Here is a 27,273-nt window from a genome sequence, read left to right as displayed (position 1 = left end):
AGATGAAAGAAGAGATTCTAAGCTTTTTTTTGAGATATTCTATGTTTTCATAGTCCTAGTACAAAATGTTCTGTGGGCCCTCAAAAATGAGTCAGAATGGTCAAAAACCTTGGCAGTGGGAGAGCCATTTCTAGAAAACCCCTTGGCAGTCAATGTGTTAATGGAACCCCAGTTTGGATTTTTGTGAAACAACGTCTCTTTGTAGAGACAAAAAGGTTAACCAAAACTGTAGAGGTATAGGCGTATATTGGTCAGTTTACCGTCACAATCAGACAGGACTTTTCTGTCTGATCAATGAAAGGGCTAGTTAGTAATTAAGTAAGTAACTTTTATTTGTAGAGGGCCTTTCGCAGACATCAGAGTCAAAAAATGCTTCACAACAATAAAAGCAGAACAAGTCAATAATAAAATAAGAACACAATATAAAACAATCGGCTTTTAACCAGTCAGTCGGTAAAGATCAAGAAATCGATACAGAATGATGTTACAACACAAAGATCGGTAATCATAAAAGGCTATGTAAAGGCCTGTTAGAATAGGTGAGTCTTTAAACATTTTTTAAAAAGGTCCACAGAGGCCACAGTTTTTTGGTGGAAGGGGAGATCATTCCAACTAGGGGGACCTGATAAAGGAAGTTTAACGAAAATACAGTGTATCGTGTGTTCAATGAAGAAGAACATATGAAAAAAAAACACTACTCATGCAAATATATCAATAGAAAAATATTCTGACTCACACAAGACTAGCAAGTGTTAGATGCATATCAATTATTCTCTTTTTTTCCCATCCAAACTGACTGTCAGCAGTTAGATTAATTCAATTCTAAAAGAATGTCATTATAAATACACAAACCTTGCCGAAAGTGTCAGAAGTCAAAGTATAACTAATTTTCACACTAATAAAATATGCAATTTAGGGGTCACATTATCTTGACATCAAAATATTATAACAAATGAAGTCTTAATACTATATTGTTCTTTTTTTTAAATTTTAGTCATGGGTTAAGTACAACATTTCCATAACCAAAAGGAGGTAAGTCACTTTGATGACAATTGAATGATCCAGCACACAAGCAGAATCATTTAAATCACCCTTTATACTACAGCCTTTGCCACAATCGTTCCCCTTGCGTGACTATTCATGTGTGTTCTTAGATGAGAGCTTTGACTACAGGCTTTGCCACAAACTGTACAAATAAAGGGTTTTTCCCCTGTATGAGTCCTCATGTGGGTGTTTAGATGACCCATTTCACGACAGCCTTTACCACACACGTTACACTTAAGGGGCGTTTCCCCTTTATGCATCATTGTGTGTATTCGTAGTGTATTTTTTGACGCTAATGCTTTGCCACATAATTTACACTTAAAGGGCCTGGGCCTTTCCCCTGTATGAGTCCACATGTGTTTTTGTAGATTAATCTTTTGACTAAAGCCTCTGCCACAAACTTTGCAAGTAAAGGGTTTTTCCCCTGTATGAATCATCCAGTGTGTTTTTAAATGATTCAAGTAACTAAAGCCTTTACCACAAGTTATGCACATAAAGGGCTTTTCCCCTGTGTGACTCCTCATGTGTGCCTTTAATTGACCATTGTGAGCACAGCCTTTGCCACAAATGGTACAAGTAACTGGCCTTTCCCCTGTATGAGTTCTCATGTGTGATTTTAGATGAGCCATTTGACGACACCCTTTGTAGCAAACTGTACAGGTAAAGGGCTTCAACCCTGTATGAGTCCGCATGTGTATTGTTAGATCACCCTTTTTTATACAGCCTTTGCCACAAATTCTACAAGTGTGTGGCATTTCCCCTGTATGCATCATTGTGTGCATATTCAGTGTATTCTTATCCATAAACCCTTTCCCACACTCTGTACAAATACAGTTTTTCTTCCCTGTCCGTATCCCCATGGAGTGAGTTTGTTTTGATGATTTTAAAGCATGATCCAGGTCAGGAAATCCAAGGAACTCCTCCTCATCTGACTTTTCGTCAAAGATTGCCTTCACTCGCCGGCGCTGCTGCTCTTCCACTTCCTGAGTGGAAGAGCTAAATAACTGGTGCCCAATGTATAAAAACCCATCATTTGGTCTCTTAAGTAGCTCATCTTGTTCCTCTTTAATCTGTGGAGGCTCTGATTCCTCTTGGACCAGAAGGAAGTCTAGGCAAAAGATAAAATGAAATATTTAAATCATATATTTTTTTCAAGAGATTCAGCTGTAAATACATTCTCCATTTTCAAAACACAAGTCTATCCTCATTTCATTCTTTGTGGTGGAAATGTAACAGTCAAACATTTTTATTGTAATGATATCTTTATTGGAGTGATCTAAGATTAGATCTTGGACCCATCATACTACTGGTAAGATAACCGCTTCTGATCAGCAGAAAACCGGTGTTTGGTTTTATTAGTGTAATGCCAAAACACACCCATGAATAACTGTGTCCACGCAAGAGGTGGTGCCTGGCGCTATTGGCAATTCGAAAAGTGTACTCCTTGGAGCACAGAATGCGATATGAAAAATCTCAAGTATTTGAATTGTATAAATATTTGAATTATATATGTTTTTGATACAGTATTTAGCTGTTTTACAGGAAACACTGTTGTTGCAAGAACGTATGGTGTAAATACATTCTCCATTTCCAAACCACCAGTCTATCCTCATTTATCTCAATTTTGTATTGTAAGGATATAATTATTGGAGTCACCCCAATCGTTTGTGAGCAGATCAGGAGGTCTAAGATTAGATATTTGGACCCATCATACTACTGGTCAGATAACTGCAATTCAAAAAACAATTCAAAAAGTGTACTTCTCGGAGCACATAACGTGATCTGAAAAATCTGACTCATACATCTTGATCACATCCCCCCAGGAAAATGTAATCTGGCACAATCATCTCCTTAAAATCGCTAATTATTAACACATTCACTGCAAGGTATTATTTAATTAATTCATCGGCTGGTGCCAGTGTTGTTTTACCTTATATTGACGATCTTTGGAGAGCCGCGAAAGCCACGATGTGCATGCGTATGTAAACAAAGAGTGTCTGGGGGGTGGGGGAGGGTCACGTCAATCCACCGGAACAAAAATGTTGTAACCGCAATCGGCCATTTTGTTGCCCTTGCCCGTTGAATATGGCTCGTTTTCACCAAAAAAATAAGAAACCCGGCAAGATTTGTTTTTCTACAAATCTTAACATGATTGGACGATGACGTCATATCCGTCCATTCCTTCTATCAGAGTCAAGTGATCATTTCTAAGTTGCGTTCGCTCGCTTTTGCGAATTTTCTTTTTTTAAATTGAATTGACGTAGATCTATGTCAATGGCGGTCAGCGGTTGGATTTGAAATGACGTAAATCTACGTCCTGAGCAGACAATGTGTTAATGAATGGAAACGTGGATACATTTGCATGTGTTAATGAATGGAAACGTGGATACATTTGCATGTAGTTTTTATCAGACTTTCTGTAAATTTGCTTCACATTTGCGATACCAACACATCCCCCGCCAAGGCATAATCTCAAAATGCACTCACCCCTGCCAAGCTTTTTTTGTCCTTTTTTGTTTTTTTGATTCCGCCATAGGCCCCGCTAAATCCGTTTAAAATCTGCATTCATTTGGTTCGACACAAACACGGGATCCGACATTACAAAACACCGAAAACGGCGACGCGATCCGACCCTCCATTTTGGAGAACGAGAGCAAAACCTTACAGTGGGGGATGCGGAGAGCAAAACAACAAGCCGAGATAATGGCTTCCAAAGTTGATCGCTAGACAGGAAACGGAGGCGGGACAAAAACCGGAAACAGTATTATTTTGTTTCCGGTCCGCCCCCCCCCCCCCCCCCCCCCCCGAAACCGGAAGTGCAAAAAAAATCCGGAATCTGCACCTGTTCGATTTAACATGGGAAAACACCCGCCCCGTAGGACTACGGGATTGGCGGTTAACGGTTGGATTTAACGGCCCGTAGGACTACGGGATTGGCGGTCAATGTGGAATCCCAGTTTGGACAAAGTCTCTTTGCAGAGACTAAGAGGATAACCAAAGCTGTAGGCCTATAATATTGGTCAGTTTACAGTCACAATCAGACAGGACTTTTCTGTCTGATCAATGAAAGGACTAGAGAAGCACTGCCTGATCTGCAGCAAGCAGCTTTCAAACCCTGTTGCGGATCAAACAAGCGGATCATGGGCTCCCTGACAAGTCGGAACTCGTGCCAAGTCCAGTTTGTCATAAGTGTGAACGCAATCAGACTTCATGGAGGACCTGATATACGAAGTTTAACGAAAATACAGTGTGTTCGTGTGTTCAATGAAGAAGAACATATGGAAAATAAACCACTACTCATGCACATATATCAATAGCTAAATATTGTAACTCATACAAGTCTAGCAGTGTTGGATGCAAATCAATTTGTATCCTTTTTTTTCCCTTCAAACTGACAGTGGGCAGTTGTGAGACTGGATTAATTCAATTGATGTCACTAATACGGGAATCACTGCTTTGACGTAAGCTATAGTGACAGCTTAGAATGTTATTCAATTTTAACTGTATCCTTTTGAATTCATCCAACATATAGGCTAATGTCATATCCATTGTTGCTGGCAGCCACAGTATCTCTAATAATAATGTTATCATCAAAACAAGGGATATTGCCTTTTACGTCTTGCCCCCCCCCTCTAGTACGGTTTTCCAGGTCATGGACCCCTTAGCTGAGGGAGAGATGAACCAGGGACCCCCACTACAGTATATTGTATAACATTTGTGTTGCAGATGAAACCTTTTCATAGATTCCATGGATAGCTTCATAGACTTGTTTGACAGCACTGTGATCGGTGTATTTATCAGACATTTAAAACTCTCAGTGCTTAGTAAAGTTGACCCTAGTCTCTCCACTTGGTCTGCTCTTTTTCCCTCTACACTCTACTCTACCTCTTCTAAAGTTCCCCTCAGAATATAGGGATATTAGGGTTCAAGTGGTTAATGTAAATACAATAAAAATATATCCATATATAAAAAATATAGGGCCGATCCGATCCATGGCCGATCAATCGGACCATCTCTAGTCTTATCTGTTCTGAACACAACCTTTCTGGAGTAGAAATGTGGTAGGGTTGTGTGCAATTGTCACGACACAAATCCATGACACATGTATGCCTCGTCAGTTCCACGTGGGGAAGAATGCTTGTCAAGAAGCTTACACAAACATGATGTATTTTAAGCTTTTGAGTTTTAATACATTTCCACTATTCGTATGCAACTGGAATACAAAAATCACACTAATGAAAGTGAAGCTATCATAATGCACTGCTGTTGCACCATTGTGGTCTATGGTAATGAAGTGATTTTTTCCTAGAAATGTTCTGTCCAAAAGATGAAAGACATGTACGTGTCATTTGTATACATATTTGGTTCGCTTAAAGGCAAATTTCAGAACTAGCCTTTTTCAAAACTTTCTATGATGTTATTATATCCAAGGATGAGTGGTACAGCAGAACAAGCCAGCGGTAGTAGCGGTCCATGCGCTAGATCGCATATATTTTATTGCGTTCATATTGACAGGATGTTCCATTTGGGACAGAAATATATTATAAGCGTCAGACAAATAAACTGTACCACTCGTCCTACCTAGGATATAATAATGTCATACAAAGGTAAGAAAAAGGCTGGTCTGAAATTCTCCTTTAACACAGGACTGTGCGAACACAAACCAGATCCACTGAACAATGCAACAGTGTAACAGTTTGGTCCTTGGTCTGGACCTCTTTAGCGGACTGTGGGTGTGAAAGGCACCTAAAACAGTACATACCTATCCTGTACAACTTTACTACAGGCTGCATCCTTGCATCAAGCAGTCCACGTCCCTGGTCGATCTCTCGCTGAACCTCTGACAACGTTGAATATGTTTTGTAGGCCATCTCTCCCGTTTGTGTAGACGTCTGTCTGTGGTGCTCTGTGGAAATCACCAGTAGAAATAACGCTTGGTTATCATTCAGTAACCTTACATACTGTACTACAAAAGATCACAGTAGAGCTTCAACAATGCAGTGACAGTTCAGTATCTTCAATAAAAATGTAATCAAATCACTTTGATTGGACACACACATTTTAAATGTGCGTTTCCAGGGCTTGAAATTGTGACTGTTTTGGTCGCAAATGCGCCTGAAATGTAATCTGTGCGACCTAAAAACTATGATTGGGAGCACCTGTGCGACTGCAAATAATTGCCGTGGCACGTTGAGTGAAACAAAATGAGCGCTCCCTGCCATCCGGAATAACGTACGTGCGGGTGTGCCTTCCCCTCTGAGCTGCCAGGAGCTCTTGGTGCTAGCGTTAGCATGTAGATTGTTTACTCATGGACACAATGGAGCGAAGCGTCACTGAGTGGGGTGCATTTCTCCTTTCCGACATGTCGCCTTTCCGACGTTGACGAACCCTATACCTAACCCTAACCCTAACCCTAACCCTAACCGCACGCGGAAGCCACTAGTCGGAGTGGTGAGATGTCGGAATGGAGAGTGAACACCCACTGAGTGAGCGTCGCTGCTCCGAGACATTCCAGCGCTTTACGCGCGATCTCACTGCGGGTCAGAAAGTTCAAGTGTGTTTCTGTATCCATGTACTTGTATTTTTCCCCTAATAAAAAATATGTATATATTAGACCCTCCAGAAAAACGCGGGCTAAAAGCCTTGATTATCCGGGCTAAAACTCTTGATTATGCGGGCTAAAATCCTTGATTTTGCGACGAAATGTGCTCTTTTTTTTTTCAATTTTATGCGGTGAAATTGCGAAATATGCGGAAAGTTGTGAAATATGCGGCAATATGCGAAATATGCGAAAAGTTGCAAAAAATGCTAAATATGTTAAAAGTTGCGAAATATGCGGAAATATGCGATGCGAATCGCATATTATGCAATGCGTTGTGCGTATTATGCGATGCGATGCGCATATTATGCGATTCGGCCTTTTTGAAAAAACGTTACCCCCGCATAATTATGCGCTATTTTGCTGATTATGCAGTAAATTCTGCGATCGCATAAACACATTTTTCTGGAGGGTCTAATATATATATACACACATCTGTCTGTCTGTCTGTCTGTCTGTCTGTCTGTGCAGAGATCGAGTGTGTGTACACTCAGTGTGTACAAATGGATCATTAGCATACTGGTATCTATTTCTGCAATCAAATAATGTGTCAGATCTAAATGTGTTCTTTTCTCTGTCCCTCATTGCAGGACGTTAATGAATTGCATTTTTATGGCGATATATAGCTATGATTTGAGCAAAAAAGCATTATTTTACACTTTGGCTATTCAAAAATAGCAGATCTACAAGCTCATAGTGCAGCACCGAGTGCCGCGCTATGAGCTTGTAGATCTGCTATTTTTGAGAAATTGTGAAAATGTGTGGAAATCTTTGAATATATATATTCTTTTAAAGCGAACATTTTAATCTCAAATATTTGCTTCTGGGGGTCCCTGGAACAAAATATTTTGAGATGGGGGTTGGCGGCCAAATACATATAATTTTGGGGGTCCTTGACATGAAAAAGTTTGAGAACCACTGATATAGAAACATATGTTTTTCAGAAAACTGTTAGGATTTAGAAGACATTAGTAAGAATCGGCCTCAGGTCTTAATGGGTTAAGTTTGTACGTTATTCAGTTCTAATCATTTATCCCATCTTTCTCCACTGTGCTCAGGGGAATCATAAACTATAAACTGCACTCATTAGATCCTTTTCAATCACTTTCCATATGCGACATTAGCCGCAAAAGACAACATGCCTGTTGTTTTGGTATAAATGTAGCTGGCACACGGACAAAAATCGAAGCCTGACTTTGACAACATCAACATTGCTTTATCATTATTCATTTCATTCTGTTAGAATGTTGGAACTGCCCTTTATAGGCTCTATTCACAGCAGCCATATTATGAAGACATTCACAGGTGTTACTAATGATACTAATGAAGGCTCTGTTCCATTTAGTCTAGCACAGTGGTTTCCACGACCCCCATAACTCTGAGTGTACAAATGGAACCAAATGGACCCTTACGGGTCCATTTGGTTCCATTTGTACTTTCTCAGAGTTACACACCTGTAAGGGGCCATTTGGAAGCCCATGAGGGTCCCTGGACCCCAACTTGTAGACCCACTGGTGTTTCCAGTGGGCCAACATGCACAATATTAGCACCCTGACTCTGTTTGACCAGAATGGAACATAGCCTTCATTAGTATCATTGGTAACACCTGTGAATGCCTTCATAATATGGCTGCTGTGAATAGAGCCAATTAGAACTACAAGTAGTTTGTGCAGTGCCAGCAGCTGACTCACTCAGCTGTTGATTGATTGCCTGCGTCGGCTACACAACTCACCATTTGATCAACAACAACATATGAATTAAAAGGTAGGGTAAGTGATACGTTTTGCTTATTTTATTCTTATGGTTAAAAAGGTTAAAGTGCTATATTCTGGTAGTAATCATTTCTACGGAGCGTTTGTTCGGTCACAGGGGTCTCTCCAGCTCTTTAGTAAACAGAATATAGTACATTTTCAGGTAGGTGACAAAATAGTCAATCAGGAGAGTGCACTGAAAATATATTTTCTGTTTAATAAAGAGCTGGAGAGACATGGGAGACTCCTTTTACTGACCAAACAGTCTACAGCAATGAGTACTATCACAATATAGAGCTATTTAAAGGGACAACACCATGAATTTTAACTTTTTCTTCTTTTTTGTGTGTTTTTGGTCTCCCCTACCTCTCGTCTATCCCCAAAAATACCCCAGTTTGAACACTCAGGCTTTCACAGCAAATCTGGGGTTTTCTGTAAATTGGTCTCAAAACAGGCCAAACTGATTTGGTCCCTGACGTGACGTCACGTCAGGGTACAATCCCTCCCGTTTTTCAGTTCCAACCAAAAAAAAAAAAGAAAAAAAAAAAACAAGTTTTTATTTTTTTCTTAATTCTTTCTTTTTCCACACAGAACCAGGAGATAACATGCATACAAACTGGCTCAATAGCGCCCCGTGCCAAACAGGACAATGTGGTATTGCAGTTGAAAGTGCTTTATAGACCCCTTAACAGACAACGTCACACTGAAACCCTGCGCAATGAAACCCATTCTGTCAGGTCTCGCAAGGACGCGCCTCACTAGCCAACACACAAGAGGGGTTTGGGGTGTGCTGAAACCAGCGCACCCCGAAACAACAGGTTGGGAATTGATTGCGTGAAACAATCACCTGTGCGTCCAGTCTCAATGTTAGCAAACAAATAATTGGTCTATAAGCCAGAGAGAAGTTAGTTGGAATGAGTATATCTGAGGCTTGATTTAGGCTCAAACCTTTTGAAAAACGTTTGAGGGACATAAACAATATGATATTAAATATTATTATTTATTTTTTAATGGTGTAGTCCCTTTAACACTTATTTTAACCAAAGTAAATCACTTACCCTACCTTTAACTAATTATAAAAGTGCTATAGTAGATATGCTATTTTCACTAGTTTGAGTCCCGGGCAAACGTCTTAATTTCTCTTTTGGGTCTTGAGCTAAAAAAGTTTGGGTATCCCTGATCTTGATTACATGATTTCAAAGACAATATGTGTACCTATTTGTGTCAGTTTTGCAGAATTTGTAGGAGCAAAAGCAAACAGTGGGTTTTGAAGTAAACACAAAAATAGATGAAAATACAGTCGGCCGGGCCTATGTGGGGAGTTAAGCCATGATCCAAGGAATTAATTGGAAAAAAATGATTTTGATTGTATGACCTACGGCAGTGGTTCTCAAACATGTTCATGCCAAGGACCCCCAAATTGATATACATGTGGCCTCGGACCCCCACCTGAAAATATGCTATGCCAGGGACCCCCAGAGGCAAAAATGTAATGATATAAAATGTTTGCCTTTAAAAAAGAAAAATATTTAAAGATTTGCACACATCAAGATTTTTTCAAAAATAGCTGATCTACAAGCTCATAGCACGGCACTCGGTGCCGTGCTATGAGCTTGTATATCTGCTATTTTTCAATAGCCAAAGTATAACATATGGTTAAAGTGGTTAAAATGATTTTGCCTTATGCCTTATTAACAAATTTAGCTGAGGACCCCCTGGTATCCCCCCGAGGACCCCTGGGAGTCCCCGGACCCCACTTTGAGAACCAATAACCTACGGTTCAAGAGGCTATCGTCCAAAATGTGAAGCAAGCTGCTAGCCCCACCGTGAGGCCCATTTGAAAAGGTTTGGGGTAGTGGTTCTTCTACTGGTGGTGTGTGCAAAGTGTCATGGCAATAGGGCATAGGAGTGGCGGCCATTTTGTGGTTCCACACATAGAAAGCACTTTTTTTTCCCCAGTAGAGATTTCCAAAAATATTTATATGAATTATTTTAAGTCTGGAACAAAGCCATCCTGGTGAATAATGACCATAACACATCTGATTCTGTGTCAAAGAATATGTAATTATATGATATACTATAGTTATTAAATACCCTTTTTTTGCAAATATGTATGACACAGAATCAAATGTGTTATGGTCATGGTTCACCAGGAGCCTGGAGGGCTTGGTTCCAGGCTTACAATAATGAAAATAAATATTTTCGGAAATCTCTATGGGAACAATGTACAGGCTTTTGATCTGTGGCACCATAAAACGGCCGCCACTACTATGTCCTATTGGACACTGTGTTCATGATTTGTGGTATTTGTTTGCAAAACAGGCCCCTCCCGCAAACTTTGAAAGCCAATAGGCTCTATGCACAGCAGCCATATTATCACTTCCTTCCCAGGTGTTACCAATGATACTAATGAAGGCTCTGTTCCATTTAATGTAACAGTGGTTTCCACGACCCCCATAACTCTGAGAGTGTACAAATGGAACCAAATGGACCCGTAAGGGTCCATTTGGTTCCATTTGTACACTCTCGGAGTTACACACCTGTAAGGGGCCATTTGGAAGCCCATGAGGGTCCATGGACCCCAACTGTAGACCCACTGGCGTAACAGAGTGTTTCCAGTGAGCCAACATGCACAATATCAGCACCCTGACTCTGTTTGACCAGAATGGAACAGAGCCTTCATTAGTATCATTGGTAACACCTGTGAATGTCTTCATAATATGGCTGCTGTGAATAGAGCCTATCGTAGCCAATCAGAAGGCCATCTGAAAATTGGATTGTAAGCCCTGTGGTTCAACAGTTACCTTCACGTTCGCTCAATCTCGGACGGCCACGTTTATGCTTCTTGGGTTCGATCACCACACGCTGTGCCGCAGGGGAGGGCAGACAGACGGGATGCTTTCGAGGACGGCCGCGGCCGCGCTTCTGAGGTTCGACCACCATGTGCTGTACCGTCATACTGGAGACATCTGAGAGAGAGAGAGAAAGGGAGAGAGAGTGAGAGAGAGAGGACGCAGGATTTAGTATTATTGTTCATCTCATTAGAAATAATGTCCAGTGGTGGAAAAAGTACTCACATCTTTTACTTAAGTAAACGTATCAATACTGCAGTGTAGAAATACTCTGTTGCAAGTAAAAGTCCGGTAATCAAAATTTACTTGAGTAAAAGTACAAAAGCATTGGCATTAAAATGTACTTAAAGTACAAAAGTACAAGTATTCATTATGCAGCATGTTCCATTTCACGTTTTCAAATGTTTACAAATCTTTTGAAAATAGAAAGCATGCATTGCCACAAACTGTACAAATAAATGGCTTTTCCCCCATACGACCACTAAAATCAAACTCAGCGAGCAGATGGAGGTTCTGCGTCTTTGCATAGACAGTAAACTGACGTGGACTAGCCATCTGTCCAACATCTCTAAACGCGCTGGACAACGTCTTGGAGCAACTGCGTAAGCTGGCCAACAAGCTTGATGCTAAAGGCAGAGCCAACTACAAGACCCAGGTCAGGAGTATTATGGAGTACTCCTGCCTAGCCTGGATGAATGCCTCTCAGACCACTCTCAGGCAGCTAGACATCCAAAAAAAAAAGGCTCTAAAAATCATCAGGGTGGATGAGGACCATGCCCTACAGCAATATGCCATCAGTAAACTGAGTCATCGTCGAACAGTTGCAGCAACAAAGAAAGAACAAGTATTTTTCTGTATCCATTTACTTTTTCCCATTTTTTTAATATATATATATATATATATATATATATATATATATATATATATATATATATATATATATATATATAACACATTAATAAAGTACAAGTATTTTAAAGTTGAGAAACGATCCGAGCCGGCAGCGGAGAGAAAGAGGAACTTCTCTCTCACTGTCTGTGAATGAGGCAGCCGCTGCACCGTGCTCTCTCTCTGTGTGTGTGAGTGTGAGTGAGTGAGTGAGTGAGTGAGTGAGTGAGTGAGTGAGTGAGTGAGTGAGTGAGTGAGTGTGTGTGTGTGGTGTGTGTGGTGTGTGTGTGTATGTGCATATATCGAGTCATAAGAACTCATGGCTGATATATTTTGGCAGATGAGTTTTGAAAACTGTTGTAAATATTCAGAATCAATGTGTAGCCTATTGAGAAATGTATAGGCCCATATGACAACACAAAACAATTTAACCTCATCATGTGCACAGTGAGTAGGCTATATGCAATAATATGGCCATGCATCCAATCAACCCAGAGGGTTTATTAATTAAGTCACATCTTCTCAAACTGAGGGGTCATTAGGGGGTTCTAGGCGACAAATCTGATCTTTTGGCCTGACTGTTCACACTGCATTTGCAAGTGACCAGATCTGATCTCACAGATCTGTGAGTTCAGACTGATTTAAACAACGTCAACCCAAAGCCGCCCTGCGCCACATATCTGCTTTGGTTACCGTGGTAACGATGTAGGTGTCATGACTTTCATCTCTTTATATGTGTTCTTCACATTCTTTATTTTCCTCTGACACTGAACAGATGGGACCTTGTGAACCCATTTTCTGCCATGCGGCGAGGTATGTCTTCATATCGCCTTGTTCCTGTACATTCCTACGAGTTTCGCTTACTGAGGCATCCCCCTAAAGTGCTAGGAGACATTGCATTTCTCCATCTGTCCACTGAATGCTGGTCGCCATTTATTCTGTAAAATGATCGCGCTTCTGTAATGACGTAAGTGGCGCTCGAATCGGATCGGATTTGGACAGTTTGATATGAGACTTGGGTGGTTAGATCAGGTTACTGCGTTGAGACTGAGATGCATCTTTAGGTATCAGATTTGAATCCACTTCGGAATGTGTCTCAAGTCTGATTTCTAAAAATCAGATTCCATGTGACCTGTCTCTGTTCAGACTTCCTAAAACACATCAGATTCTAATCTGGATATGGCACAGATCTGATTCAGGCTAGATTCAGGCTGGATTTGGCTGCCAGTGTAAACGGGGCAGTTAACACATTGTGTGCCAAACACGTTCCGGACCGTTTTTGAAAAGCTATGCGTGGAGTGCCATAAATGGTCCGGACCGTTGTAGCCATTTTTTTTCCACACGGGGCGCCCTAACACAACTTTGGGATCATCCACAGAGTCTCTACAATGGAAAGGCCGGATGTGGATCCATGACAAAAAACTCGTCCTCTCCCATTATTAGGGATGCACCGAATGGAAAATTCTTGGCCGAAACCGAATGCCGAAAATAGAAAACAGATGGCCGAAAACCGAATACCGAAAGGCCGAAAATGATTAATTAAAAAAAAAGAATGTATACATTTTTTTTAAAAACTTTTTTTGAACCATTGCTGTCATGGCTGTGCTTCTGAGCTACATGATTATGTCAAAACTTGTCATCACTATAATGGGTCCATATTGAGATCCGTTATTTAAAACATATATTTAGTAATTGTGTAGAATTATGTATTTACTATTGTGTAGTAATAAAATACAATATGTCTCAAAACATTAGCATGCCATACAGTTGAATTATTGCAAATTAAATATATATTAATTCAAGAAATTAAAACAAATGTTGAATAGCCTAACACATTGGTTCTCAAAGTGGGGTCCGGGGACCCCCACGGGTACTTGGGGGGGTTCCAGGGGGTCCCCAGCAAAATTTGTTAATATAGCGTCACAATAATTTTAACCTTTTATACTTTGGCTATTCAAAAATAGCAGATATACAAGCTCATAGCGTGTTGTAGATCTGCTATTTTTGAAAAATCATGAACATTTGTGCAAACCTTGGTATATATATTTTTTAAAATTTTTTAACTCAAATATTTGCCTCTGGGGGTCCCTGGAACAAAATATTTGAGATATTTGCCTCTGGGGGTCCCTGGAACAAAATATTTGAGATGGGGGTCCGCGGCCAAATTCATATCATTTTGGGGGTCCTTGACATGAAAAAGTTTGAGAACCACTGGCCTAACAAAAGGCAATATAATGTCTGCAGTTGCATTATTGCACACAGCCAAAATACTTTCAGTTTCATTTCAGAAAAGTCTCTCACACACACACACACACACACACACACACACACACACACACACACACACACACACACACACACACACACACACACACACACACACACACACACACACACACACACACACACACACACACACACACACAACACAATCAAAGAGGGAAGCGTCTCTACAGGCTACAGCTGGTGTTAATTATTTTGCGCTTGGCAGGCACTTAACTAGCTGGCTTTCCTACTGTCGTTACACCTTCTGACATGTGTGGATTCTAGTTTGGTTAGTCTCGCGTCACCAGACTACTATTCCACAATCTCTGAATGCTATATAGAGTCTGGGACTCCACTTCCCGAAAGCTGTGTAACGGAAGTTGTTCAGACCGGAAAAACATTCGACCAATCACGAAGCGGTGCCCGCGGACCTGTAGTCCTAGTGGAAACAGAACCGAGGCGGAAGCATAGTCATAGGAGCGGTAGATTCATGTTATTTGTGCGAGGATTGTTTATCACAGAAAACTGAGAAAGGTATCATGGAATTAACGCCGAAAAAACTGTGAAAGAAGACACTAGTAGACATAAACGATATTTATGAGATTCGTTGATTCCAGTCGGACTCATTTGCGCCACTGCACAATGCTAAAACGGACGTGGGTAGGGGAGGGGCATCCGCTTTCCCCTTACACATGATCAGAGCTTCCGAGTCCCAGACTGTATGTCGGAAACATTTGTAAATTGTGGGAGGCAACAGTCTGGCCACGCGAGACTATAGTTTGGTTAACAACAGCAAAGCTTGGTTACAAAGTTAGTATGTATCATTCCTTCCTTCCTCCTTGAGTCTTGAGTTGAGACGGTGCGATCGAACGTGTGTATGAGGGAGGGACGAGGGAGGGGGGGGAGGAATGTCAGGCTGTAGCTGGGCTCTGAGAGAAGCAGCAGCAGTGTGTTACCGAGAGAGACGTTCTCCCTACAACAGTGATTTACCGATCGGATTGTGTTGTTTCGGTGATATTTTTCGGCCACAAAACCCTTTCGGCCGAAAGCCGAAAATGCAATTTTTAACCATTTTCGGCCGATATGTTTCGGTGGCCGAATATTCGGTGCATCCCTACCCATTATAACTCCTTGAGAAATATCTCCATATCTCCATTTCTTTCTTTTTTTTTTTTTTTTTTTTAGATTTTTTTGGTTTTTTTTTATTGCTTTATTTGGAGAGGGACAGAGAAAGTAGTCTGACAGGAAGAATGGGGAGAGAGATGGGGGAAGACATGCAGCAAAGGCCGTCGGGAACGGGACGCGAACCCGCGGCACGCTGCTATTAAGGATTTTCAACCAGGGTGCCTAGACCGCGACGCCACGGCCTAGGCCATTTCCATTTCTTTCTAAGGTGGGGTTAGATGGGGTTTTTGATGGGCGATCACTCTGCAATGGCGGATCGCGTTAGAAATATTATTGTTCCGGGCCATAGACGGGACACTCCACCGTCGTGCACGTACCCTTCGTTTACATACGTATATACGTGGCTTCTACAGCACGCAACATATCATCAGTAAATGGTAAGATCGTTGGCACTAGATGTACCCTGTTTTAATAAAACTCTTAATTAATCCCATCTTTCTCCACTGTGCTCAGGGGAATCATAAATTATAAACTGCACTTGTTGTATCCTTTTCAATTACTTTCCATATGCGACATTAGCAGCAAAAGACAACACAACATGGTAAAATGTAGCTGGCACACGTTTCGACAAAACTTGAAGGCAGACTTTGGCAACATCAACATTGTTTTATCATCATTCATTTAACCCCTTCAATCCGGGGACGCATCTATGTCATTTTTAGATTTTTTGGCTTTTAAAAAATAGCAGAGCTCATAGCTCATAGTGTGCAACCAGTGCCGCACTACGAGTTTGTATATCTGCTATTTTTGAAGAAAATCATGAAAATGTGCGCAAATCTTTGAATATATATATATTTTTTCTAAGTGAACATTTGTAACTCAAATCTTTGCTTCTGGGGATTCTACAAATGTCTTCTAAATCCTAACAGTTTAAAAATAAAGTATGTTGCTATAATATCACAATACAGTTTAAACATTTAAACAAATAAATACATTTCAAAAGATTTAAAACAATTAAAAACAATTCCAACATTTTTTAAATGTATTTCATGAATGCATGAAAAAAAAATTAAGAAGTAGTGAAAATAGCAGATCTACAAGCTCATAACGTGACGCCAAGAAACACGTTGTGAGCTTGTAGATCTGCTATTTTCACTAGTTTGGGTCCCGGGCAAACGTGATGATGATTCCAGAGATAATATGTACCTTTTTGTGTGAGTTTGAGAGGATTTGTAGGAGCAGCAGCAAAAAGTGGGTTTTGAAATGAACACAAAAAACAGTCTGGGGAGTTGCGTCATGATCCAAGGAATTCATTGGGAAAAAAAAATCTACGGCAGTGGTTCTCAAACCTTTTCGTGCCAAGGACCCCAAATTGATATGTACGTGGCCGCAGACCTCCCACCTGAAAATATGTTGTGCCAGGGATCCCCAGAAGCAAAGATTTATGTTAAAAATGTTTGCCTTAGAATAAAAAGATTTAAAGATTTGCACACATTTTCAAGATTTAAAAAAAATAGCAGATCTACAAGCTCATAGAGATATGAGCTTGTATATCTGCTATTTTTCAATAGCCAGCATATAGAGTATGGATTAAGGGATTAAAATGATTTTGACGCTATATTAACACATTATGCTGAGGACCCCTTGGTATCCCCCAAGGGCCCCTGGGGGTCCCCGGACCCCACTTTGATAACCAATGACCTACGGGCTCAAGAGGTTATCGTCCAAAATGTGAATGTGTGTGTGAGAATGTATGTAAAATGTATGTGAATGTATGTAAAGCGCTTTGGATAAAAGTGCTATATAAATGCACCATTTACCATTTTAGAAAGCCCATTCATTTTTCCCATAGAGATTTGGAACAGAGACATACAGGCTCCTGGTGAATAATGAGCATAAAACCTTTTATTCTGTGTCAAAAACATATTTGAATATTTAATTATATTATTATATTTACATATATTATTATCAAATACCCTTTTTTGCTGTTTTCAAATATTTATGACACATAATCAAGAGTTTTATGGTCATGATTCACCAGGAGCCTGGATGGCTTGGTTCCAGGCTTAAATTAATATTTGTATGAATATAAATATTTTTGGAAATATCTATGGGAAAAATTAATGGGCTTTTGATATGTGGCACCACAAAATGGCCGCCACTGCTATGTCGTATTAGCCACGCGAGCTAATGTGGTTGTGTACCGGAAGTTGAGAGCTGGGTAAGTCCCGGGAAAGACGCACTGTGATTGGCCAGTAGTCACTTTGAGTGGCAGTTGGGGCAAACGCAATCCCCACCAACATTTTTACGATTCTGTCCCTATCGGTACATAACTCGGACGGCGCTTAGTCGACTAGCAGACCATCGGCCGGTCGTCGCGGGCACTCGCGCCTGGAAGCGCACAGGCGCTCGGCCTCAAGGTCTGCTGAGTCAGCGCGCCTCCGTCATGGTCCAAAACTATACTTTATCGGCGAAAAAAAGTAGTCAGCGGATGTTTGAAAAAGTTTTATCCCAAGTGGGAGTCGAACCCAGACTCCCAGTGGTAGTGAATTGGGAGTCTAATGATTAACGAGGTGCACCACTGTGGCCGGTGCTGAGATTGGGTATAGAGCATCGCAGTTCCGCCACTTCCTGGTGCCGGAAGTAAATACTCGATGCATTTTTTCCAATTAACTTTTCCAAAAATATGTATATCAATCAATTTAAGCCTAGAATCAAGCTATCCAGGATAGCGGTGAATCATGACCATAAAACCTTTTTTTCTGTGATTTTTTAAAATTTTATATTTAATGATATGATATACTATATTTAATAAATACCCTTTGTTTTGCCGTTTTCAAAAAGGTTTTTTCACAGAATCACACGTTTTATGGTCATGATTCACCGCTATCCTGGATAGCTTGATTCTAGGCTTAAATTAATTTATATAAATATTTTTGTAAAAGTCAATGGGAAAAATGCATTGAGTATTTACTTCCGGCACCAGGAAGTGGGCGGGAACTGCGACGCTCTATTCGGGCTGTATTAGAATGTGACGTCCTAACTCTTCTATTGTAGAAGAAAGAAGTCCCCGCCTACACCAAACAAAGTGCACTTACATATATCGCATTGGACACTGTGTTCATGATTTGTGCCTTTTTATTTGCAAAACAGGCCCCTCCTGCATACTTTGAAAGCCAATCGTAGCCAATCAGAAGGGCATCTGAAAATTGGATTGTACGCCCTATGGTTCAACAGTTATAGGCCCAAACGTGAATCGGCCTGTCATAGCGCCACCATGAGGCCAATTTAAAAAGAAAATGGGGCAGAGGTTCAGGTTGTCAAGTTTTGTTTGCGGTCTACATGGGTAAGAAAACAGAACTCACCAGTGGGAGTGCTTGGTGTCTGCTGTAGCTGGTTGATCAGAGGGGGCGTGGCACTTACAGCTGGCCCAATCAGCTCCTCTTCTTTAATACGGGTGGGAATTTCTGCACAATGCAAACAGGACAGTGATCGGTACACTACACATATATGCGTGTGTGTGTGTGTGTGTGTGTGTGTGTGTGTGTGTGTGTGTGTGTGTGTGTGTGTGAGAGAGAGAGAGAGAGTGAAAGACTTACCAATGATACTAATGAAGGCTCTGTTCCATTCAGTGTAGCATAGTGGTTTCCACGACCCCCATAACTCTGAGTGTACAAATGGAACCCGTAAGGGTCCATTTGGTTCCATTTGTACACTCTCAGAATTACACACCCGTAAAGGAGAAATTTGGAAGCCCATGAGGGTCCCTGGACCCCAACTGTAGACGCACTGGTGTAACAGAGTGTTTCCAGTGAGCCACAATATCAGCACCCTGACTCTGTTTGACCAGAATGGAACAGAGCCTTCATTAGTATCATTGGCAACACCTGTGAATGTCTTCACAATATGGCTGCTGTGCATAGAGCCTATCCACCTGTTTCCTAGGCTTTTCACTGTGTTCCACTTCCTGTCTTTCGATCCAATGAAATCCAATGAAACCGGTCAGATGACTAATGATATCCAATGAAATCCGACAGGAAGTGGAAAACACACAGCCAAGAAACAGGTGGATAGCTAAATTCCATTCCCCAAAGCTCGGTCACTCGCTCACTCTCCTCCCTTCCTCCACTCGCGCCTAAGCCCCGCCCCTGCGAGGAGCCGATGATTATTTGCGAGGACGGAGTGGTCTTCGGTTTCCCTCAAAGGATCGGACTGCACTCAGCGTCATTTCAAAGCGACGGCAAATTCCGCGATCACTTATGACGTCTCACACAGCTGGACCAGAGCCATGGATGAAAATACATGCATAGAATAATATGCAGCCTATAGAATTATACATAATATAAGAATAGACACTTCATCAATGTGGATGACCACATAGTTATCTTTATAGTTAACATTGTTGTGCAAGGCCATTTATTCCTGAAATAGTGAATGAAGCGCCAGGATGAGCAAACTTACATTTATGAATTTAATCCTGACCTGTCCCTCTTTTTTCTCGTAGTCCCCAGAACCCCAGTACAAAATGTATTTACTCCATGAAGTGTAGATGCGTGGCAAAAAGGAAACGTCGCAGCCGAGGGGCGCGCAGAACGGCAGAAACAGGCTCGCATTTAACTATAGCCCTACCCATTCAATTCTGAACTGATTCTTACATTTTTAAATTCTCTATTAGCTGTGAAGGGTCTTCTTTCATGTGTATCAGTCATGATTGTTTCGCCATCAAACAATATCAAGCAAAAAGGAAATATCGGCGGGTCCTTCTTCTCCATTGCGCTGCTCGCGCACCTCTCGTCCTGAAACACCTTCGCCCCAGGTCTAATCCGGCGGCCTCGGCCCGCGGAAAAAATGGGGCAGTGTGTTTTAGGACGAGCGTTCCATTTTCCACCCGTTTTCTTTTTCTTTTTCTTCGTCCCAGAAGTTAACAATGTTAACATAATCTTTGTCACAGTCATTTATAGTAGGCCGTGCACTGCATTGAGGCATGCACGAAGAGAAACCATCAGCTTTTGAGACAGAATAAGTGTGCACAATATATTACAATGTATAATTGTATTATGCTTTATATCATCCAACGCAATAAAGCCAGTAGCTTGTTGTGGTCTTTTACTGTGTGTGTGTGTGTGTGTGTGTGTGTGTGTGTGTGTGTGTGTGTGTGTGTGTGTGTGTGTGTGTGTGTGTGTGTGTATATGTGTGTCTGTGTGTGTGTGATGGCCACATGTGGAGGAGGACCATGTATACGTCACGGGAGAAGGGGAAAAAAACAGTGTTCACGTGATGCGGAAGTCTGCCGCGGAGGAGCTGTGTAGAGTGATTTATTTATAGATTTATTTTGCAAAACAGGCCACTCCGCGCAAATTTTGAAAGCCAATAGGCGCTATGCACAGCAGCCATATTGGAAAGAAGTTGGGCCTCTTCCTACTTCCTTCACAGGTGTTACCAATGATACTAATGGCTCTGTTCCATTCTGAACAGGGTGCTGATATCGTGCATGTTGGCTCACTGGAAACACTCCACTTTGGTTCCCAAATGGCCACTTGTGGTGGGTGTGTAACTCTGAGAGTGTACAAATGGAACCAAATGGACCCGTGAGGGTCCATTTGGTTCCATTTGTACACTCTCAGAGTTATAGGGGTCCTTGAAATAAGAAAACCACTGTGCCACACTAAATGGAACAGAGCTTTAATTAGTATCATTGGTAACACCTGTGAAGGAAGTAAGGAAGGGACCCAATTCATTCCCAATATGGCTGCTGAGCATAGAGCCTATCGTAGCCAATCGGAAGGGCATCTGAAAATTGGATTGTACGCCCTATGGTTGAATAGTTATAGGCCCAAACGTGAATAAGCCTGTCATAGCGCCACCATGAGGCCAACCCTTTTTTAAATGGGGCAGAGGTTCAGGTTGTCAGGTTTTGTTTGCGGTCTACATGGGTAAGAAAACAGAACTCACCAGTGGGAGTGCTTGGTGTCTGCTGTAGCTGGTTGATCAGAGGGGGCGTGGCACTTACAGCTGGCCCAATCAGCTCCTCTTCTTTAATACGGGTGGGAATTTCTGCACAATGCAAACAGGACAGTGATCGGCACACCACATACACGTGTGTACATATGTGAGCCTTTATATTTTAGCGTTGACTATTCAAAAAGAGCAGATATACAAGCTCACAGTCACTTTGTGCCACACTGGGAGCTTGTATATCTGCTATTTTTGAAAAATGTTGAACATTCATGCAAATCGTTGAATGCAAATCACATCAATTTCCCCTCATAATAAAAAAAAAATATCGCACCCTGTGTGAAGGAAGCGGTGCCTTTGATGAGTGGCCTCCTGGTGGCGCTATAATAGGGCGGGGCTTCAGCAATTAATGCTCGTCCCTATTGGTGGTGTAAGTCCACATACCAAATTTGGACTTGGTGGCATGCTGCAAACTGGAGTTATAGCTGTTTAAAGGCAGTGGCCTCCTGGTGGCGCTATAATAGGGCGGGGCGGGGCTTCAGCAATCAATGCTCGTCCCTATTGGTGGTCTAAGTCCACATACCAAATTTGGACTTGCTGGCATGCTGCGAATGCCGCGCCTCCGCCCAAGTGGAGCATACTATGAAACTCTGCTCGGCTTGTGTCTCTGTCTGTGTGTGTGTGTGCAGTATGTGAGCACTGCCTGCACTGCCTGTGTGCAACCAACAGAGTGCGCCAGAGTGCAGTCAAAACACACACACACACACACACACACACACACACACACACACACACACAGTCCGTAAATACACAATATTTTCGAGCTGCGTTCGCTTCCAGCGTTCGCGCGTCTTACTTGTAGCTGTTTAAAGCCCGTGCTGAAACGGACAAACGGACATACGGACATACGGACATACGGACATACGGACGGACATAGTCAAAGGTAGAGCGGCTGGCACCGCTAAAAATCACACCCAGTGTGAAGTGGGAGGTGTGGTCATCACATGACTCACTTAAAAAAAAACATAAATGTGTTTTTTTTAAGTGCCATAGTCCTATTCATTGGGCTGCACATGTGTCATGTGTTTCGCTAGCCAATCACAGTCCTGAATAGAGTCAACCAATAAAGTCAGCCAATCACATTACAGCTAGTGGTCATCACACTGATGGAAGCTCACTTAAGGAAAAGTATAGATTTGCATTGAATGTGTAGGGGTTAGGGGTGTAGACTGGTGGCCAATCACGGTGCAGGATTAGTCAATGTCCAAACCTCACATATAGGGGGCGGTTACACCGCCCCAAAAAGTAAAAAAGAAAGTGTAACCGTGTAGCCCACATTGGTAGAGCCTGGGATTTCTCTGCGTCAATCTTACCTCCAGAGCCGTCACTGAGGCTCTTGTCTTTGACTCCCTTTGCTTCAGGCCCCTCCCTGTCAGCCTGGGAGAGGCTATCAGGAGCCATGCACACGTCTTTAGGCTGAGACTGGGAACCCTGGCCGTTGGTGGACACCTTGCTTCCTTCTGGCTGAGAACCGCTCCTCTTTTGTTGTGTCGACGGCAATGCGTCCTTTTTCCGGAGCGGCCCAGGGCTTTGGGCATCGTGGGGGCTTTCAGACCCCACGATGAGGCTGCCGCCCTCCTCCCTCCCTTCCATCTTCAACGGCTCAGGGGACAACACCTGGCTCTGGGAGAGAGCCAGGCCCAGAGACGAGCCCTCACTCCCCAATATGTTCTCTCCTTCCTTCACCATCCCCACCTCCTTCTCTTCTTCTTCTTCTCCAGCCTCGTCTCCCTCATCCATCACGTCTTGATCTAGTGACAGCAATTGACAGGGAACAGTAGAGAATTGTCCGTGCTTCAGCAGCGACTGAGTGTTTAACTCACTCTCCGTAACGCTCACAGAGTCCCCGCTTGATGTCTGAGAGAACACAGACTGGGACATTGAGGCTAAACTACCATGTGTGGCGGTCTGAGGGGTCTGCTGGACGCAGTTGCTGGCCAGTGGGTTTACCACGTCGGACGTGAGCAGAGCGCCATGCACCTTGTCCTTAGGGCTGCCGCCACTTGCGTAACTTACGTTCACATTTGTTAAATTCCTGGCCATCGGCATAGATTCCTTCACTTCAGACCTCTGTGACGACGGAGCACGTTCCTCCGTCCTGACACCTTCACCACTATGTTTTAATGAGGAGGGGGCAGCTTTGGGTTCGGCCGCCGTTTTCGGAGAGGAGGAGACGCCGTTAGGCTCGCTCCTCTGACTGAGGCGTGACATCACAGAGTGGTCGGTGTCAATGCAGAGCGATACGTCTAGACCCTCTATCTGTGGGGCCTGGCTTTCATCCTCAGGCTGCTCTGAGGCCACGGTGCTGCTCTCTGTGTTCACAGTGAACCGCAAGGGCAAAGCGGACGGACTTGACTCAACGGGCAGCGATGGCTTCTGGTCACGCAAGGATGGTGTCACCGGCTTCCTTTGTGTGTGTCGTGGAGCCACGCTGCTGCTGCTGGTGGTGGTGGTGCTGCTCACAGCTGCCAGGCTTTGGGTTGCGACCAACACATCCTGGGGAGGAAACAGAACAGAGAAATGAATCATGTTATGAACACGTCATGGAGGTATAGTGTCATGCTGTGGTGTTAGAGAAGGCAACTTAGTCTATTCTTTACCACTTAAACCAGGGGTGTCAAACTCATCTTAGGCAATGGGCCAGACTCCAGATGTCTTGTCTGACATTAAATGTGTGACAAAAACTATCAAATGTTTCACTTCATATTGTGTTCTCTCACACACACACACACACACACACACACACACACACACAAACATATGAATGAGTAGGCTATTATAATTGGATAGTCTACCGATACTGTCATCGGCTTGTGTTTGCGTTTTTTTTTTTTCAAAACGTTTTTTTTTTCCCAAAACGTTTTTTTTTTTTTTCAAAACGATACATATCGTCACGAAAACGTATCGCGATATATCGTGGGACGATATATCTCACACCCCCAGACTTAAATCCTATATACAGAGCCGAACGAAGTCCAACCAGGGGTCTTTACTCTGCCCCCTTTTTTCCTCTCTGAAGGTAATAACATTCGTCCTTCACGTAAGTGTTACTGTGTGTAAGCATGGCCAGCTCATATACAGCTTAATTTCATGCTGGCACAGAAAAATACATCTATGAAAAAGACCCAGTTAACATTATGACATCCAGCTGCATTTACCTGTCAAAATGTCTATCTATCTGCTCTATTCAGAGGAGGAAATCTGACATAATTTAACTTCCCAAAGCGCAGTGTGTCTCGAAAACGCACTCCCAAAAAGGCGCTGGGAAAAATCTGCTTAAATAACGTACCGAAACACGTTGTTGTCCTCCTCACAAAAGAACTGTAGGATATGGTGAAGTTACCCTTTAACTATCCCAGTATTGAGGATAAATATGTTCTTACGTGAGAGGACTCAGGCTGGGACGGCAAAGAGAGCGTCTTCTCCAAAACACCACCAGGTGAATTCCGGGACACAGGAGTGGATGTGGATGGGCGTGGTTTGGATGCAGCTTCAGTCTCCATTGGCTCTTCTGCTTTTGTCCCCGATTTGTCACCTGGGGGCAGAGACGTGTCCATTGGGTTATCAGCGCCTGATGAATAAAAACACCTCCAGCTCTATTCTCCAAATAATTATTGTTATTGAAGGTAGAAAGTGAACAGGTTTTTACCTCCTTCAGCCTCTGGGCCAGTAGTTGATTTGGGGGCAATAAAGGTTGTTTTGCTCAAATTGTCCTGGGTAGGGGCCACACATTCAGTACAGCTCCTAGGGGGAAAAAAATAATTGAGATATTAGATTATGATTACTCTAGGACAGTGGGTGGTGGAAAAGTACTCACATTATTTACTTAAGTGAAAGTATCAATACTGTAATGTAGAAATATTATGTTACAAGTAAAAGGCATGTGTTCAAAATGTTACTTGAGTAAAAGTAACAAAAACAAGTATTGGTATCAAAATGTACTTAAAGTACCAACGGTAAAAATACTCATTGTGCAGAATGTCCCATTTCACAAAGTTAAAAATGTACAAACATCTTTTGAAAATAGCAGATCTACAAGCTCACATTGTGACGCATTTTTGAGCTTGCAGATCGGCTATTTTCAAATGGCAAAAATATATACAGTATAGGGCTGAAGTGGTTGATGCATGTGTTGTGATAATAATCTAAATCTGCAAAGTAACTAAAGCGGTCAAATCATTGTAGTGGAGTAAAAGTAAAATATTTGCCTCGGAGATGTAGTGGAGTAGAAGTAAAAGTATTGAAAATGGGAAATAAGTGAATAAGTGTACTTAAGTGCAGCACTTAAATAAATGTACTTGCTACGTTACACCACTGCTCCAGGATGTGGTCAGGTCATGCATAAGGTTGGGACTGCAGAATAGTGCTCTTGTGGCTTACTGGAGTAGACTGTGCTGCACCAGAGTGCCCTCTTCAGAAAGATGCAGCAGTCTTAGGGTGTGGGCTGGGGTCGGTTTTTGCAAAGCCTGGTTATCCAGCTCAGACACGGTGCTGTCCACACCAGCGCCTGAGAAAGAGAAGACAAATAAATACATTTTAAAAATGCATCCCTTTTGTTTCACTTTTTTCATTGGTAATAAAACTGGACAATGGGTTTGAAAAGTACAGGAGGCCACAGTTGTTAAGCAGCCTTTCTACAAATAATATAAGATAAACATGTGTGTGTGTGTGTGTGTGTGTGTGTGTGTGTGTGTGTGTGTGTGTGTGTGTGTGTGTGTGTGTGTGTGTGTGTGTGTGTGTGTGTGTGTGTGTGCGAGCGCGCATAATAAGATACTGAACTGTTGAATACTAAATAAGTGAACATGTAAAAACTTTTTTTCTATCAATTACACACCCCACGAAGCTTTAGGTTCAGCTTTTAGATGAACTACTCCTTTAATATAGACTCCAATAATAAGTGATAACTTCATAAAGTTGCAGAGCAAAGAGAACAACAGGCAGCACTAATTAGCTGTGCAGAAGGTGCTGCTGTGTTGTCTCAGCAATGACCCAGCTGTCTTTAGGCCCGTTTGATCTCCAATCTCCATATCTTCTATGCGTGTGTGATCCTGTACATTATATCCTGATGCAGTGGATCTCAACCTTTTCAGGCAGCGACCCCCCAAAATAATCATATTTTAACTGGGGACCCCCCACCCTGAGGAATTAGGAGTTGAGGCAGATCTAGATCAGTGCGACCCGTTCCTGCTTTTCAAGACCGATACTGATATATACATATATTAAAAAATCATAAATATATTTTTTCAAATCTATATGAATCTTTAGTATTAGCACACCTTATGGTAAGAAATACTAGTAGTGGGCAACAGGTGGATTTAACATACCTTTGACCAATAGAATACATTTAATCATAGAACCTTTTAATCATTATTATTATTTTATTTTGTATTATTTATGAATGTAGAATTTATTTTTACTATTTATTGTGTAGCAATAAAAGACTGAAAACACTGGCTTACAGTGGAATTATTGGCAAATAAAGAAATAGGAATTCAAGAAATAATGAAGACAAATACTGACAATGCCTATGAACATTGGCTTGCAGTTATTGCACATAGCCAACATGCAATAATAATATTAAGCTTGTCATTGAGAAAGGAAAATAAAGTTGTCTTTGAGGAGAAGTGGAACCTTATAAGTCACTTTAAGTTTAGCATGAGGAGAGGAGAGGGTCTACCCTCTTCAGGGAATTAATTGATATCTCTAGGCTACAGAAAACATCCAGTTGCCTATT

The 27,273-nt window shown here is 42.0% G+C and overlaps 1 protein-coding gene across 1 annotated transcript; it reads right to left on the bottom strand.

Annotated features, from left to right (window-relative positions):
- Window positions 1–1,362: 1,362 nt before the first annotated feature.
- On the bottom strand, window positions 1,363–26,566 carry LOC311061251 (uncharacterized protein; the record flags this gene model as incomplete). Its single annotated transcript, XM_084079806.1, has 11 exons — window positions 1,363–1,384; window positions 1,630–2,152; window positions 5,807–5,950; window positions 11,199–11,363; window positions 18,890–18,991; window positions 21,477–21,578; window positions 22,853–24,035; window positions 24,923–25,074; window positions 25,189–25,283; window positions 25,920–26,046; window positions 26,497–26,566. 11 exons carry the CDS (start codon window positions 26,564–26,566, stop codon window positions 1,363–1,365), a joined length of 2,685 nt encoding a protein of 894 aa, XP_083935932.1.
- Window positions 26,567–27,273: the final 707 nt, after the last annotated feature.

This window comes from Gymnoscopelus microlampas, assembly GCF_963454915.1.
Source record: "Gymnoscopelus microlampas genome assembly, chromosome: 15".
Taxonomy (NCBI): domain Eukaryota; kingdom Metazoa; phylum Chordata; class Actinopteri; order Myctophiformes; family Myctophidae; genus Gymnoscopelus; species Gymnoscopelus microlampas.
The sequence above is the reverse complement of the archived record's forward strand: the minus strand, read 5'-3'. Positions and strand labels throughout refer to the sequence as shown.